At 60.8% G+C, this 13,814-nt stretch overlaps 1 protein-coding gene across 2 annotated transcripts in view; it reads right to left on the reverse strand.

The window, feature by feature from the left end:
- Positions 1-2,369: 2,369 nt before the first annotated feature.
- The window catches only part of Suclg2 (succinate-CoA ligase GDP-forming subunit beta), a 260,069-nt gene continuing 248,624 nt past the window's right edge, over positions 2,370-13,814 (reverse strand). For both annotated transcript variants that reach the window (XM_077106197.1, XM_077106196.1), the window contains one exon: positions 2,370-3,265. In XM_077106197.1, the coding sequence (XP_076962312.1) occupies positions 3,150-3,265 (116 nt within the window). In that variant the 3' untranslated portion in view covers positions 2,370-3,149. The remainder of the gene's footprint in view (positions 3,266-13,814) is intronic.

Here is a 13,814-nt window from a genome sequence, read left to right on the forward strand (position 1 = left end):
GACTTGAAAACAGTGATCTGTGGCTGCTGTTTTGGTGGCAATGATTCTGTCTGTCCACGATCCACCTAGCAGGGGTGGTGAACCTTTCCTGCAGGGCCCCGGAGAAGCCACTCCAGACCACGAGGTTTCCACCACACCTGCGGCTGCCTGTGCAGATGGTCTACCCAGAAGTGGGTGCCCTGTCCCAGGAAATCTGCCCTCAGCCTCGGGTGCCACCTCCGACCCAGAAGCGTGTTAGAAAACACACCTACTCTTCCACACATTCTTCTTTTTCACCATTATTAATGTGTTCTTGCTTATCTTATTTTTGAATGTACAATGCATTCTATAAAGGATCACTTTAGACTTTTAGATGTCTGATTTAGACATATTAAAAATAACTTTTCTTCTTATTTTTACGACAGCTGTCAATTTAAAAAATAAATGAAATTCTCTAGGAAGAGTCTTGTTTTTCCCCTCCACACCGAGGGACACAGGTACGAACTGTGAAGAACTACTCAGAAACGCGGCACCAAGCCTTGTTGAGAACCTCCCTGCTGTACTGCTCACCGTGAGCTCACCAGCCCTGGAGCTGCTGTGGAGCAGAGGCCTCCGTGCCCTGGCCTCTCGGGAGAGTGCCAGCGCTCAAGACAAGCGCAGCCTCTCGCTGGACAACTCAGGCAGCCCCTACAGGGAACCCTGGCGACTTGCAGGCCTGTGAGAGAACAGACCCCCAGAGCAGGGAGAGTGGAGACCACACAACTCCAGGCAGCACCCAGGAGCCACCCCGCGCAGCCCGCCCTGCAGGAGTGTAGCAGGCTCTGGTGCTCCCCAGGGAATGTGCCCTTCCTCTGGAGGGCTCCAGGTCCTCCTGTCCAGGCAGGGTGGTCAGGTGAGGCCCTCCTCTGCCTCAGGCCAGCCCACGGATGGGAGAAGGACCTAGCACAGCACCCTGAACTCACAGACAGGTCCAGGATCAGGCCATCAGAGCCATCAGGACCAGAATCTGGGATGCTTCTTAGAATCCCCAGGAGAGACAAGCCCCCTTCCTCCTTCCTGCCTGGCCATCTCCCTCCCTCTCTCTCCTGCTGCTGATGCTCAGCCAGAGGGCACCTTGTGGAGACAGCCCACCTGAGGTGAGGCCTGCAGACAGCTGGGCTAAGCAGCAGGGACCAGTCCTGGGGGCCTGGGGCCTGATCTGCAACGGAGAACATTCTTCACAGCCCCAGGAGCAGAGTCATCTCCTGGTCTCTGAGCTTGAGTTTTGGTCACAACCAGAGTCTGGACAGAGAGCTCATCGACTCAGAAATGGAGTGGCCACGGGAGGGCCAGCGCTCAGCCTCTGAGCCTGAGGCGGGTTGTAGAGGCTGCAGCGTCCCAGCCGACCAGCAAAGCGGCACCACCCGCGAGCAGTCCTGGTGCAGCGGGTGCCGTTCTGTAAGCTCCCGGACACGGAGCAACATGGGGGGGGGGGCAGGCTTTCTAGGACGCTCTTGCCACAGGAGAGCAGGTTTAAACCCAGCGACCTGAGGTGAGGGGAAGGATTCTTCTATTTCCAGGCCTGAAGTCCAGGGCATGGTGGTGCAGGAGACACACAGCCCCCAGGGGACAGCCTGCATCTGACTCCACAGCCACCGCAGGGACCCTGGGAACAACGCCACACAGCGCTGGGTGCCCTGGAGCCGCATGGGCACATGGCCTCCCAAGGGTTCCTTGGAAGACCTTGACCACCAACGTCCACTTGAAAGGCAAATGTTATTTGATGGCTACTCACACTTTCCCTGGACGACTGCAGGACGACTCCATGCCTCCGTCCCCTCTGGCCGAGTGGAAGTACGTCCACGAGGAGGGAAACAGGCCTTGGGTGAAGACAGAAATTCCAACAGGCGGACAGTCGCCCCATCTCAGGGTGCAGAGCTACAGTTTTCACCCGCTAGCAACCTGTGAAGCCACAGAGGGATGAAGGGCTGAGAGGCCAGAGGCGAATTCCTCCACGGGTGTTCACGGAGGCCTTGGCATTCTGTCCACATGGAAACTCACAGAGCAGCGTGAGCCGCTGGAAAGCAGGCAGGGCAGTGGGTGCTGCAGGCCCGGCTGGAGGAGAGCCGGTAACAGGCAGGGTCTGGTCGCGCAGGAGCCCCCACTCCCTCCACTCTGCGTGGCCCAGCCCAGGCTTCCCGGCTTCTGCTTGGTATATACTCCATTTTTTCACTGAATCATCTTCTGCTGTGGGATCAGTTAGGGGAGAGGCTGAGGGAGGTGGAGTGACCCAGGGTACCTGAGACTCTGCAGCTTGGAGCTGTGGGCATCTAAGGCATGAGTGCTGGTGGCTCCGCAAAAGAAAAATTGTTCAAGGAACAGAATCGACTAAAATGAGAAAAGCACACGTCTGAGAGTTTAAGAACCATGATTTTATTTAAAATTGCATACAGATAAAAATTTACCAAAATTTGAACAAAAACTAAATTCAAATTTTTCCCACCACAAAAATGGACGGAATGGAAGACCCCACATTCCCTCAGGTGAGAACTTCCCACCTTTCTACCTCAGCTGGTGGTCCTGGGTGAGGACGGGAGGGAGGGAGACTCGGCTCTGCAGAAGCACCTTCAGTGCCGGGTCATCTCCAGGACTCAGTTACGGAGGTCGGAGGGTCCGTGAGCATCAGCACGCACCAGCTTTGGCACTGAAGTGGGAGCTCACGAGTAAGGCTTAGGGAGAGGTGAGCGGTGTGCTCAACAGTAAGGCAGCGGTGAAAGGCAGCGGTGAAAGGCAGCAGGGTGGATGGATGTGGAGGCGCACTACGAGACAGCTCCGGGGGACACCGTGGCTGTGTTGGAGTCAGACACCACACCCCTGGTGACCGGGCGTCGGAGCTACTTGCCTGGATGTCCCCCTGTACCCCTGACGGCCAGTGCTGCAGGGAATCCCGCCTGGGACCTTGGTGGCTGGTGGGTTCTTGTTGGGTGAGATTCGGGGTCCGGGAACCAGGCCTGTGGTGAGGCCGTCCCGGCCCACTGGGCACTCACGTGGGGAAAGGGTGGAATGGGGGCTGCTGGGGAAGATGAGGCTGGGCAGACACCGTGATTGAGAGAGCAGCTGCGAGACCTTCTACCGTTCTTGCTCCCCCCTTCCCAGGGCGGGACCCTGCTGCACAGAGGGTCACAGGAAGGTCACTTCTTCGCCACACTGGCCACAGCTTTCTTGGCAGCATCCTCCAGGTCCACGGCGGAGGTGATGGGCAGGCCGCTGTTCCTGAGTATGTTCTGGGCCTCCTGCACGTTGGTGCCTGAAGGGGGAGGAACGCACAGGTGAAGCTGGGTTTAGGACCCCGACACCAGGTCCCACAGCAGGCTCGGCTCTGGGGATCCAGGTGGCCTCTCAGGTAAGTGGCCTTTTCTCTCTTTCACCCCAACCATCCGCACTATGAACAGCGGGAGTGTTTTCTGTGGCCCTCAGACAAATGCGAACGAGCGTCCTTCAGGTGACGCACAGAGATGGACAACTACGCGGGAGTCTGAACAGGACAGTCTTCTGGCCTGGATCTGAGCACTGAGGACAGAATCAGGAGAAATGTGGGGTACGCGCAGGGAATGGCCCGCCCCACTGCGGGCTGCTGGCCCTGGAGCTTCCCCAAGATGGTAAAATACGGGTTTCCATCAACGTCTCCTGACAGAAGCTAAGTGGATGTGACCGGGTTTGGCCCCATGCTGAATGTCACCTGCCTTAAAGACCCCTCTGAAGGCCAGCCCGAGCCAAGACCTGACCTGAGCACCAAAGCTCTGAGAATCTGCCCATCTTTGCCACAATCCCACTGCCCGGAGAGCGGCGGGACTCGAGCTGCCCATCCCTTTTGGCTCTCCGTAGAGGGCGAGGCCTTGAAGATGAGCTGTGTACCCTAGGGGAGTCCCCAGGAAGCAGTGGCCAGCCAATCTGCCTTATCTACAGGTTGCCCTGGGACCCTCCTGTGTTACCGTGTGGACAATGCAATGGGGACCAGGCAGCAGGACCCAGATGTCCGATGAACTGTCATCTCACATCACTTCCCGAGCTTAGGACGGGGCTCAGACGTGAACAGAGACTGTCCAACGCAGCCTGCAGGGCCTGCCTTCCTCAGGTACACCAGGCTCAGTCAGCGAGCTCCCTGCAGGGCCCTGCTAAGCTGCTGAGTGGCCTGAACTTGTGAGCCCCCTCAAAGATGGCCAGGCAGCAGGACAGCTGCACTGAGATGGTGCTGCATGGTGCCTGCCTGGGCCCTGGGTCACCTCAGCCACCCCCGAGGGGATGCCGGGCACCGTCTCCGGCTGAGGCTCACGCTCAGCTTTACGGAACACGGGGAGGGAAGCAGCACTCCGCCGGCCCTCCGCCGGCCACCTGCTGCTGTGCAGTTTTGGACACTGGTTTAAGCCTCTTCAGTCTCCACTTTCTACTTCCACCCAGGGACAACCACCCTCCCCACCCCAGGACCTTCACCAGTGCTGAGGACGGGCAGACGTTGAGCACCCCACTCCAGGGTGAAGAATCTCAGCAGAGCTGCCGGCAGCCCTGGTGGCCCCTTCACAGGGAAGACCACCCCGTCCCCATGGCCCGTGCTTGTGTGCGGCCGGAGCAGCTGGCAGTGTGCACTGTGGTGGGGAGCGAGGGGAGGCGGGTGGGCTGCTGGGGAGGAGGCCCCCAGCCCTGGCACAGGCGGTGGGACTGGGGGGTGGGAGGGGAGATGGGCACAGCCCGTGGCAGCCTGAGGGGCAGGTCCTGAAGAGGAGGGGCCTCCTGCAGCGGAGCCCAGCGTGAAGGAGAAGGGCCTCCTGGAATGTCGCCCAGGTCAGCACCCCTGCACTGGCTCTTCCAGCCCTGCAGCAGGCAGCCGGAGACCCGAGGCTGATCCCTTGAGAGACTGGCGTCCCCACGCAATCCTCCTCACTGGCTGTGGGTGGACCAGGGCCAGGCTTCCCCGGAGAACCTGGCAGAAGCGATGGAGTCCACTTCTGAGACCACAGACAAAGCCTGGGCGCTGTCTGGTTCCCCGCGGCTCACAGTCACGACGGAGGGCCACACCGTGAGCCGCTGCTCTCTGCACAGGGCCACCTCGGGCCACAGCATGAGGAACTGCTTCCATGAGGAAGTGTGTTCCCCCCGCCGTGCCTTGATATGTCCACAGCCTGCGAGACACCTGCATGCAGCTCAGGGATCCTGCATGCGAAGACCCAGCTGAGACGCGGGCTGCTGTCACCACACGTGGTGGGGTCCACGCCCCTCTGACCACTCAGAGCCTAGCAGTGCTCCCTCTCCTCTGAGCACACTTCACTCTGGGAGGCTTGCTCACCAGGACGCCCTGCAGAAAGAGCTTGGTGACCCAGAGGGCCCACAGGAGACGGGGTGGGCACCTCTGCTAGCCTTGCAGCCCCAGCACCCCAAGAGAGCCTGGGGTGGCCCAAGAGCAGCAGTGTGGGGAGCTCCGGCTGGGGCCCTGCAGCTGTGGGTGGGGTCTGGCTGCCCCAGGACCAGGCTGCTGCCCTCCTCTTAACCCAGAGCAGCTCCCTGCACCCAGGCAGGTGAGGGCAGTGTGGGGCCAGGGCAGGGCGGGGCAGCCACAGACCTGCCCCCCCAGCTCCCATCAGTGCCCTGTCAGATGCCTGATTGCCTCATGATTCTACAACCCACTAAAACGGGTGTTAATTACACTTGCTGTTGTGCTTTAATTACAGCCTTAATTATCAAGCACATCCCAGCAGGCGCAGGACAAAGCAGCACGTGAAGGGACCCTAACAGCAGAGCATAAAGCTCAGGGACGGCACTGCCATGAGGTGTGCGCCACAAGAGAGGAGCCAGGAGCGGGGAGAAACCAGTCCGAGGGAGAGGGATGCAGTGAGAGCCATGGGCACAGGCAGGAGGAAAGGGGGACAGAGACACAGGGCAAGAGGAGGGAGGCAGAGAGGAGGGAGCCGAGCCAGAAACAAAGGGAAGGAGGCACAGAATGGAGGCCCAGAGGAAAGGAGAGAGCTCGGGATTCAGAGGCAGACGCCTGGAGGAAGAGAAGAGCTGGGAAGGGAGAGGGGGAGAGGAGGAGGAGGAGGAGGAGGGAGGATAGAGTGGAGGAGGGAGATGAGGAGGAGGACAGAGTGAAGGGGGAGAGGGGAGGGAGGAGGGAGGAGGAGGAGGGAGGTCAGAGTGAAGGAGGAGGGAGGAGGACGGAGTGGAGGAAGAGGAGGAGGACAGTGGAGGAGGAGGAGGAGGAGGAGGAGGAGGACAGAGTGAAGGGGGAGGGAGGAGAGAGGAGGAGGGAGGAGGAGAAGGGAGGACAGAGTGAAGGAGGAGGGGGGAGGACGGAGTGAAGGAGGAGGGAGGAGGATGGAGTGGAGGAGGGGGAGGAGGGAGAAGAGGAGGGAGGACAGGTTGGAGGAGGAGGAGGACAGTGGGGAAGCGGCAGCCAGGTTGGAAGAGGAGGAGGAGGACAAGTAGAGAGGGAGCAGGACAGAGTGGAGGAGGAGGAGGACAGAGTGAAGGGGGAGGGAGGAGGGAGGAGGAGGGAGGAGGAGGAGGGAGGACAGAGTGAAGGAGGAGGGAGGAGGACAGAGTGGAGGAGGAGGGAGGACAGAGTGAAGGAGGAGGGAGGAGGACGGAGTGGAGGAGGAGGGAGGAGGATGGAGGGGAGGAGAACAAGTAGAGAAGGAGCAGGACAGAGTGGAGGAGGAGGACAGAGGACAGGTTGGAGGAGGAGGAGGAGGACAAGTAGAGAAGGAGCAGGACAGAGTGGAGGAGGAGGAGGAGGACAAGTAGAGAAGGAGCAGGACAGAGTGGAGGAGGAGGAGGAGCAGGACAGGTTGGAGGAGGAGGAGGAGGACAAGTAGAGAAGGAGCAGGACAGAGTGGAGGAGGAGGAGGAGGAGGACAGAGGACAGGTTGGAGGAGGAGGAGGAGGACAAGTAGAGAAGGAGCAGGACAGAGTGGAGGAGGAGGAGGAGGACAAGTAGAGAAGGAGCAGGACAGAGTGGAGGAGGGGGAGGAGGAGGACAGAGGACAGGTTGGAGGAAGAGGAGGAGGACAAGTAGAGAAGGAGCAGGACAGAGTGGAGGAGGAGGAGGAGGACAAGTAGAGAAGGAGCAGGACAGAGTGGAGGAGGGGGAGGAGGAGGACAGAGGACAGGTTGGAGGAGGAGGAGGAGGACAAGTAGAGAAGGAGCAGGACAGAGTGGAGGAGGAGGGAGGACAGAGTGAAGGAGGAGGGAGGAGGACGGAGTGGAGGAGGAGGGAGGAGGATGGAGTGGAGGAGGACAAGTAGAGAAGGAGCAGGACAGAGTGGAGGAGGAGGAGGAGGACGACAGAGGACAGGTTGGAGGAGGAGGAGGAGGACAAGTAGAGAAGGAGCAGGACAGAGTGGAGGAGGAGGAGGAGGACAAGTAGAGAAGGAGCAGGACAGAGTGGAGGAGGAGGAGGAGGAGGACAGAGGACAGGTTGGAGGAGGAGGAGGAGGACAAGTAGAGAAGGAGCAGGACAGAGTGGAGGAGGAGGAGGAGGAGGACAGAGGACAGGTTGGAGGAGGAGGAGGACAAGTAGAGAAGGAGCAGGACAGAGTGGAGGAGGAGGAGGAGGAGGACAGAGGACAGGTTGGAGGAGGAGGAGGAGGACAAGTAGAGAAGGAGCAGGACAGAGTGGAGGAGGAGGAGGAGGAGGACAGAGGACAGGTTGGAGGAGGAGGAGGAGGACAAGTAGAGAAGGAGCAGGACAGAGTGGAGGGGGAGGAGGAGGAGGACACAGGACAGGTTGGAAGAGGAGGAGGAGGACAAGTAGAGAAGGAGCAGGACAGAGTGGAGCAGGAGCGGGGAGGACAGGGGACAGGTTGGAGGAGGAGGAGGACAAGTAGAGAGGGAGCAGGACAGAGTGGAGGAGGAGGGGGAGGAGGACTGGGGACAGGTTGGAGGAGGAGGAGGACCCACAGCAGGAGGAGGACAGAGGAGAGAAGCAGAGCTGGAGAAGAGAGGAGGCAGGAGAGGGGGAACCAGGGACAGTGAAGAGACAAAGCCCTGCAGGTCACTCAGGCTGACAGAGGCGCGCCCCTGCCCCTCCTTGGATGCCCTGCTGCCCACTGACCCTGCCCTGGCCATCATGTACCCCGTGCTTCCTGGGCCCTGTGAGCGCAGCTGGAAGGGAAGTGGGAGCACAGAGAAGGGGCACAAAGAAAACCAGCAGCCCCTGCACCCAGGTCACCGGAGAGGGACGGGGTCAGGGTGACGTTCGAGGGAGCTCCGTTCTCCTGGATTCACCCAGGCTGACATCCACCCCATCCTTGTCCCACCTCTGTTTTTAAGCAGACACGGTCCCACTGCTCTGGTGCTCGGCCAGTGACCTCGGTGACCACCATGGTTGACCACCCAGTGTCCAGCCAAGCCTGCCAGAGCCCGTCCAGCCCACGGCCTCTCTGCTAAGAATGGCTTTCACATTCTCAAGTAGCTGGGGAAGAGCATCGGAGGAATATTTTGTGATGTATAAAAACTGCATGGGATTCAAGCTCCAGTGTCTACACGTAAGGCCTTCTTGGAGCATGGCCGCACTTAGGGATCTGCCGTGTGGACAACTCCCTGTGCTCTGTGATGGGCACAGGGCTGTGACACAGGCAGTGTGGCTCCAGGCCTGCAGGGTGAGCGAGTCTGTCTGCAGACAGAGAGGGAAACAGCAAGGTGGGCAGGTGGGCAGGTGGGCAGGTGGGTAGACAAGAAGAAAGGCAGGCAGGCAGGTAGGGAGGTGTAGAGAAAGATAGAAGGTAGGTAGGTGGGTGGGTAAATAGAAGGGAAGACAGAGAGGGAGCAATAAGGAAGACAGGAAGGTAGGTGGACGGACGGATGGACAGGCAGATGGAGGTGATACATAGGTGGCTGTTGGGTGGGAACAGACAGATAGGAAGGTAGGTCGGTAGGTACAGGGAGGTCAATGGAAACCTGCTGTCTGTGAATGCAGGTCTCTTCTTGGATGCTCCCTGTCCCTGTCCCCTTCCTTGTCTTCTCTAAGTGACACACGGGAGCCATATTTCCTTGATGGCAGGTGAACCTAGGTAAGTCATCACGTCTGTCTGCTCCACCCGGTGGCTGTGTATTGGAAATGCAGCGATTCTGAGAACTGGGGGCAGTGCGGCTGCTGCTGTGCCCCCTGCCCTCCTGAAGTGACCTGCGCCTGACATCCAGCACCGGGGCGGCGTGTGCAGCCACTGAGGAGTCCGCATGGTAACCGGATGCTAGCGCTCAGGAGCCCAGGGTCTGGTGATGCAGGAACTCTGTCAGGGACCTATGAAGCCGCCACCGTTTCGCTCCCATTTCACAGAGGGGGATGTGGCGTTTTAACCCTGGCCGCCATCTGGGTAGCTGAAGGACCTGGGGACAGTACTGTCATTTTGAGGCTCTCCGTTTCTCACTGTGGAACATCTAAGGCCTTGAGCCCTCACATTTTATGAAAAGCACAGCTGACACGGGTACCCGGGGCTGTACCACGTCCCCACGTAAGGTGCTCTGTGTCCTGGAAGGAGCCGACACCCAGGCGTGAACGTGTGCCTACTGGTGCATCACCCGGGATGCCGGGGCCACGGTGTCCAAGCCAGGTGTGTCCGCGTCTGCGCCCCCAGCAGGGCCCAGCGCCGAGGCCAGGGTGTCCTCTGAGGGTGTGCGGGTGGCCAGGGCTGTGATAAGTGGGTGGACGTCTGAGGAGGAGGCATGAGCCCCTGCTCTACGGCTCGGCTGGCCCCGTCACCACGAGGTACAGGCCTTCAGGGAGGGAGCCCTACACGCCTGCAGCCTGCACGGACGTCCTTGCACCTCCCAGGGTCCATGCCACCGCGTGGCCCCGTCTGAACGCTCACCCCCAGCTCACTCTGCTGGCGTGGACGGCTGATGGCTCAGGTGTGTCCCCGAGAGGTGCGTGCCCTGGAAGCCAGGTCCCCAGTGTGGTGCCGAGGTGGCCCCAGCCCCAGTGGGGCCTGTGGGGATGACCAAGTCTGGGGGCTCCACCCTGGGAGGGGACCAGTGCAGGTCTCGGGGGCTGAATTAGCTCCCGGAGCAAGCCTGGCCTCACAGCACCACAGATCTCTTCCACGGGCCCCACTGTGGGACACCATCCACCATCGGGCCCCCTCAGAGCAGGGCAAACTCAGCTCCTCCAGAGCTGTGGCCTGAACAAACCTCTTTTCTCAACCAGGCAGCCAGCCTCAGGTATCTTATTACAGAAACAGATGGAATAATAAGGGGCCTAAGCAGTCGCAGCCCTGCCTCACCGTGATTCTGAACATACGTCGGGGAAGTGACGGAGTGAACTCCGCGGCGAACCCCTTCCTCGAGGAGGAGACGTATTCTGAGAGCTTAACGCTGCCTGCCATTTCCTTTCCTGGCCCTCATGAGACGTTTCAGGCTCAGGACAGAGGGAGGGTCAGGCCGAGGGCTCCGGGAATTCTAGGGGGTCTCTCTGGGGGTCTCTCTCTGCACACTGCAGTTCATGACCAGCTCTCTTCCTCTCTGCTTCTGCACAAGACTGTGCAGAGCCAGGCCACCCTCTGTGATCCTCCATGCCCCTCAGGCCACCCTCTGTGATCCTCCATGCCCCTCAGGCCACCCTCTGTGATCCTCCATGCCCCTCAGGCCACCCTCTGTGATCCTCCATGCCCCTCAGTGCCACCCACGCAGCTGAGTAGCTGGGGGTGGGGCACATGGCACAGGGAGCCTGAGAGTGGGCTCTCCACATGGCCCAGGGCACCTGAGAGTGGACTCTCCACATGGCCCAGGATGCCTGAGAGTGGACTCTCCACATGGCCCAGGGTGCCTGCGATGGACTCTCCACATGGCCCAGGGAGCCTGAGAGTGGACTGTCCACATGGCCCAGGGTGCCTGTGAGTGGACTCTCCACATGGCCCAGGGAGCCTGCGAGTGGACTCTCCACATGACCCAGGGGGCCTGCGAGTGGACTCTCCACATGGCCCAGGGAGCCTGCGAGTGGACTCTCCACATGACCCAGGGTGCCTGTGAGTGGACTCTCTACATGGCCCAGGGTGCCTGCGAGTGGACTGTCCACATATAGCCCAGGATGCCTGTGAGTGGACTGTCCACATGGCCCAGGGAGCCTGTGAGTGGACTCTCCACATGGCCCAGGGCACCTGAGAGTGGACTCTCCACATGGCCCAGGGAGCCTGTGAGTGGACTCTCCACATGGCCCAGGGAGCCTGTGAGTGGACTCTCCACATGGCCCAGGGTGCCTGCGAGTGGACTCTCCACATGGCCCAGGATGCCTGTGAGTGGACTGTCCACATGGCCCAGGGTGCCTGCGAGTGGGCTCTCCACATGGCCCAGGGTGCCTGCGAGTGGACTGTCCACATATAGCCCAGGGAGCCTGCGAGTGGACTCTCCACATGGCCTAGGGTGCCTGCGATGGACTCTCCACATGGCCCAGGGCACCTGAGAGTGGACTGTCCACATGGCCCAGGATGCCTGAGAGTGGACTCTCCACATGGCCCAGGGTGCCTGCAATGGACTCTCCACATGGCCCAGGGTGCCTGTGAGTGGACTCTCCACATGGCCCAGGGAGCCTGCGAGTGGACTCTCCACATGATCCAGGGTGCCTGTGAGTGGACTCTCCACATGACCCAGGGAGCCTGCGAGTGGACTCTCCACATGACCCAGGGTGCCTGCGAGTGGACTCTCCACATGGCCCAGGGAGCCTGCGAGTGGACTCTCCACATGGCCCAGGGAGCCTGTGAGTGGACTCTCCACATGGCCCAGGGCACCTGAGAGTGGACTGTCCACATGGCCCAGGGAGCCTGCGAGTGGACTCTCCACATGGCCCAGGGAGCCTGTGAGTGGACTCTCCACATGGCCCAGGGCACCTGAGAGTGGACTCTCCACATGGCCCAGGGAGCCTGCGAGTGGACTCTCCACATGACCCAGGGGGCCTGCGAGTGGACTCTCCACATGGCCCAGGGAGCCTGCGAGTGGACTCTCCACATGACCCAGGGTGCCTGTGAGTGGACTCTCTACATGGCCCAGGGTGCCTGCGAGTGGACTGTCCACATATAGCCCAGGATGCCTGTGAGTGGACTGTCCACATGGCCCAGGGAGCCTGTGAGTGGACTCTCCACATGGCCCAGGGCACCTGAGAGTGGACTCTCAACATGGCCCAGGGAGCCTGTGAGTGGACTCTCCACATGGCCCAGGGAGCCTGTGAGTGGACTCTCCACATGGCCCAGGGTGCCTGCGAGTGGACTCTCCACATGGCCCAGGATGCCTGTGAGTGGACTGTCCACATGGCCCAGGGTGCCTGCGAGTGGGCTCTCCACATGGCCCAGGGTGCCTGCGAGTGGACTGTCCACATATAGCCCAGGGTGCCTGCGATGGACTCTCCACATGGCCCAGGGCGCCTGAGAGTGGACTGTCCACATGGCCCAGGATGCCTGAGAGTGGACTCTCCACATGGCCCAGGGTGCCTGCGATGGACTCTCCACATGGCCCAGGGTGCCTGTGAGTGGACTCTCCACATGGCCCAGGGAGCCTGCGAGTGGACTCTCCACATGACCCAGGGTGCCTGTGAGTGGACTCTCCACATGACCCAGGGAGCCTGCGAGTGGACTCTCCACATGACCCAGGGTGCCTGTGAGTGGACTCTCCACATGGCCCAGGGAGCCTGCGAGTGGACTCTCCACATGGCCCAGGGAGCCTGTGAGTGGACTCTCCACATGGCCCAGGGCACCTGAGAGTGGACTGTCCACATGGCCCAGGGAGCCTGCGAGTGGACTCTCCACATGGCCCAGGGAGCCTGTGAGTGGACTCTCCACATGGCCCAGGGCACCTGAGAGTGGACTCTCCACATGGCCCAGGGAGCCTGCGAGTGGACTCTCCACAAGACCCAGGGTGCCTGCGAGTGGACTCTCCACATGGCCCAGGGCACCTGAGAGTGGACTCTCCACATGGCCCAGGGAGCCTGTGATGGACTCTCCACATGACCCAGGGTGCCTGCGAGTGGACTCTCCACATGGCCCAGGGCACCTGAGAGTGGACTCTCCACATGGCCCAGGGAGCCTGTGAGTGGACTGTCCACATGGCCCAGGATGCCTGTGAGTGGACTCTCCACATGGCCCAGGATGCCTGTGAGTGGACTCTCTACATGGCCCAGGGTGCCTGCGAGTGGACTGTCCACATATAGCCCAGGGTGCCTGTGAGTGGACTGTCCACATGGCCCAGGGTGCCTGCGAGTGGACTCTCCACATGGCCCAGGATGCCTGTGAGTGGACTGTCCACATGGCCCAGGATGCCTGTGAGTGGACTCTCTACATGGCCCAGGGTGCCTGCGAGTGGACTGTCCACATATAGCCCAGGGTGCCTGTGAGTGGACTGTCCACATATAGCCCAGGATGCCTGCGAGTGGACTGTCCACATATAGCCCAGGGTGCCTGTGAGTGGACTGTCCACATATAGCCCAGGATGCCTGTGAGTGGACTCTCTACATGGCCCAGGGTGCCTGCGAGTGGACTGTCCACATATAGCCCAGGATGCCTGTGAGTGGACTGTCCACATGGCCCAGGGAGCCTGTGAGTGGACTCTCCACATGGCCCAGGGCACCTGAGAGTGGACTGTCCACATGGCCCAGGGAGCCTGCGAGTGGACTCTCCACATGGCCCAGGGTGCCTGCGAGTGGACTCTCCACATGGCCCAGGATGCCTGTGAGTGGACTGTCCACATGGCCCAGGGTGCCTGCGAGTGGGCTCTCCACATGGCCCAGGGTGCCTGCGAGTGGACTGTCCACATATAGCCCAGGGAGCCTGCGAGTGGACTCTCCACATGGCCTAGGGTGCCTGCGATGGACTCTCCACATGGCC

Source organism: Callospermophilus lateralis, chromosome 20 (assembly GCF_048772815.1).
Source record: "Callospermophilus lateralis isolate mCalLat2 chromosome 20, mCalLat2.hap1, whole genome shotgun sequence".
NCBI lineage: Eukaryota > Metazoa > Chordata > Mammalia > Rodentia > Sciuridae > Callospermophilus > Callospermophilus lateralis.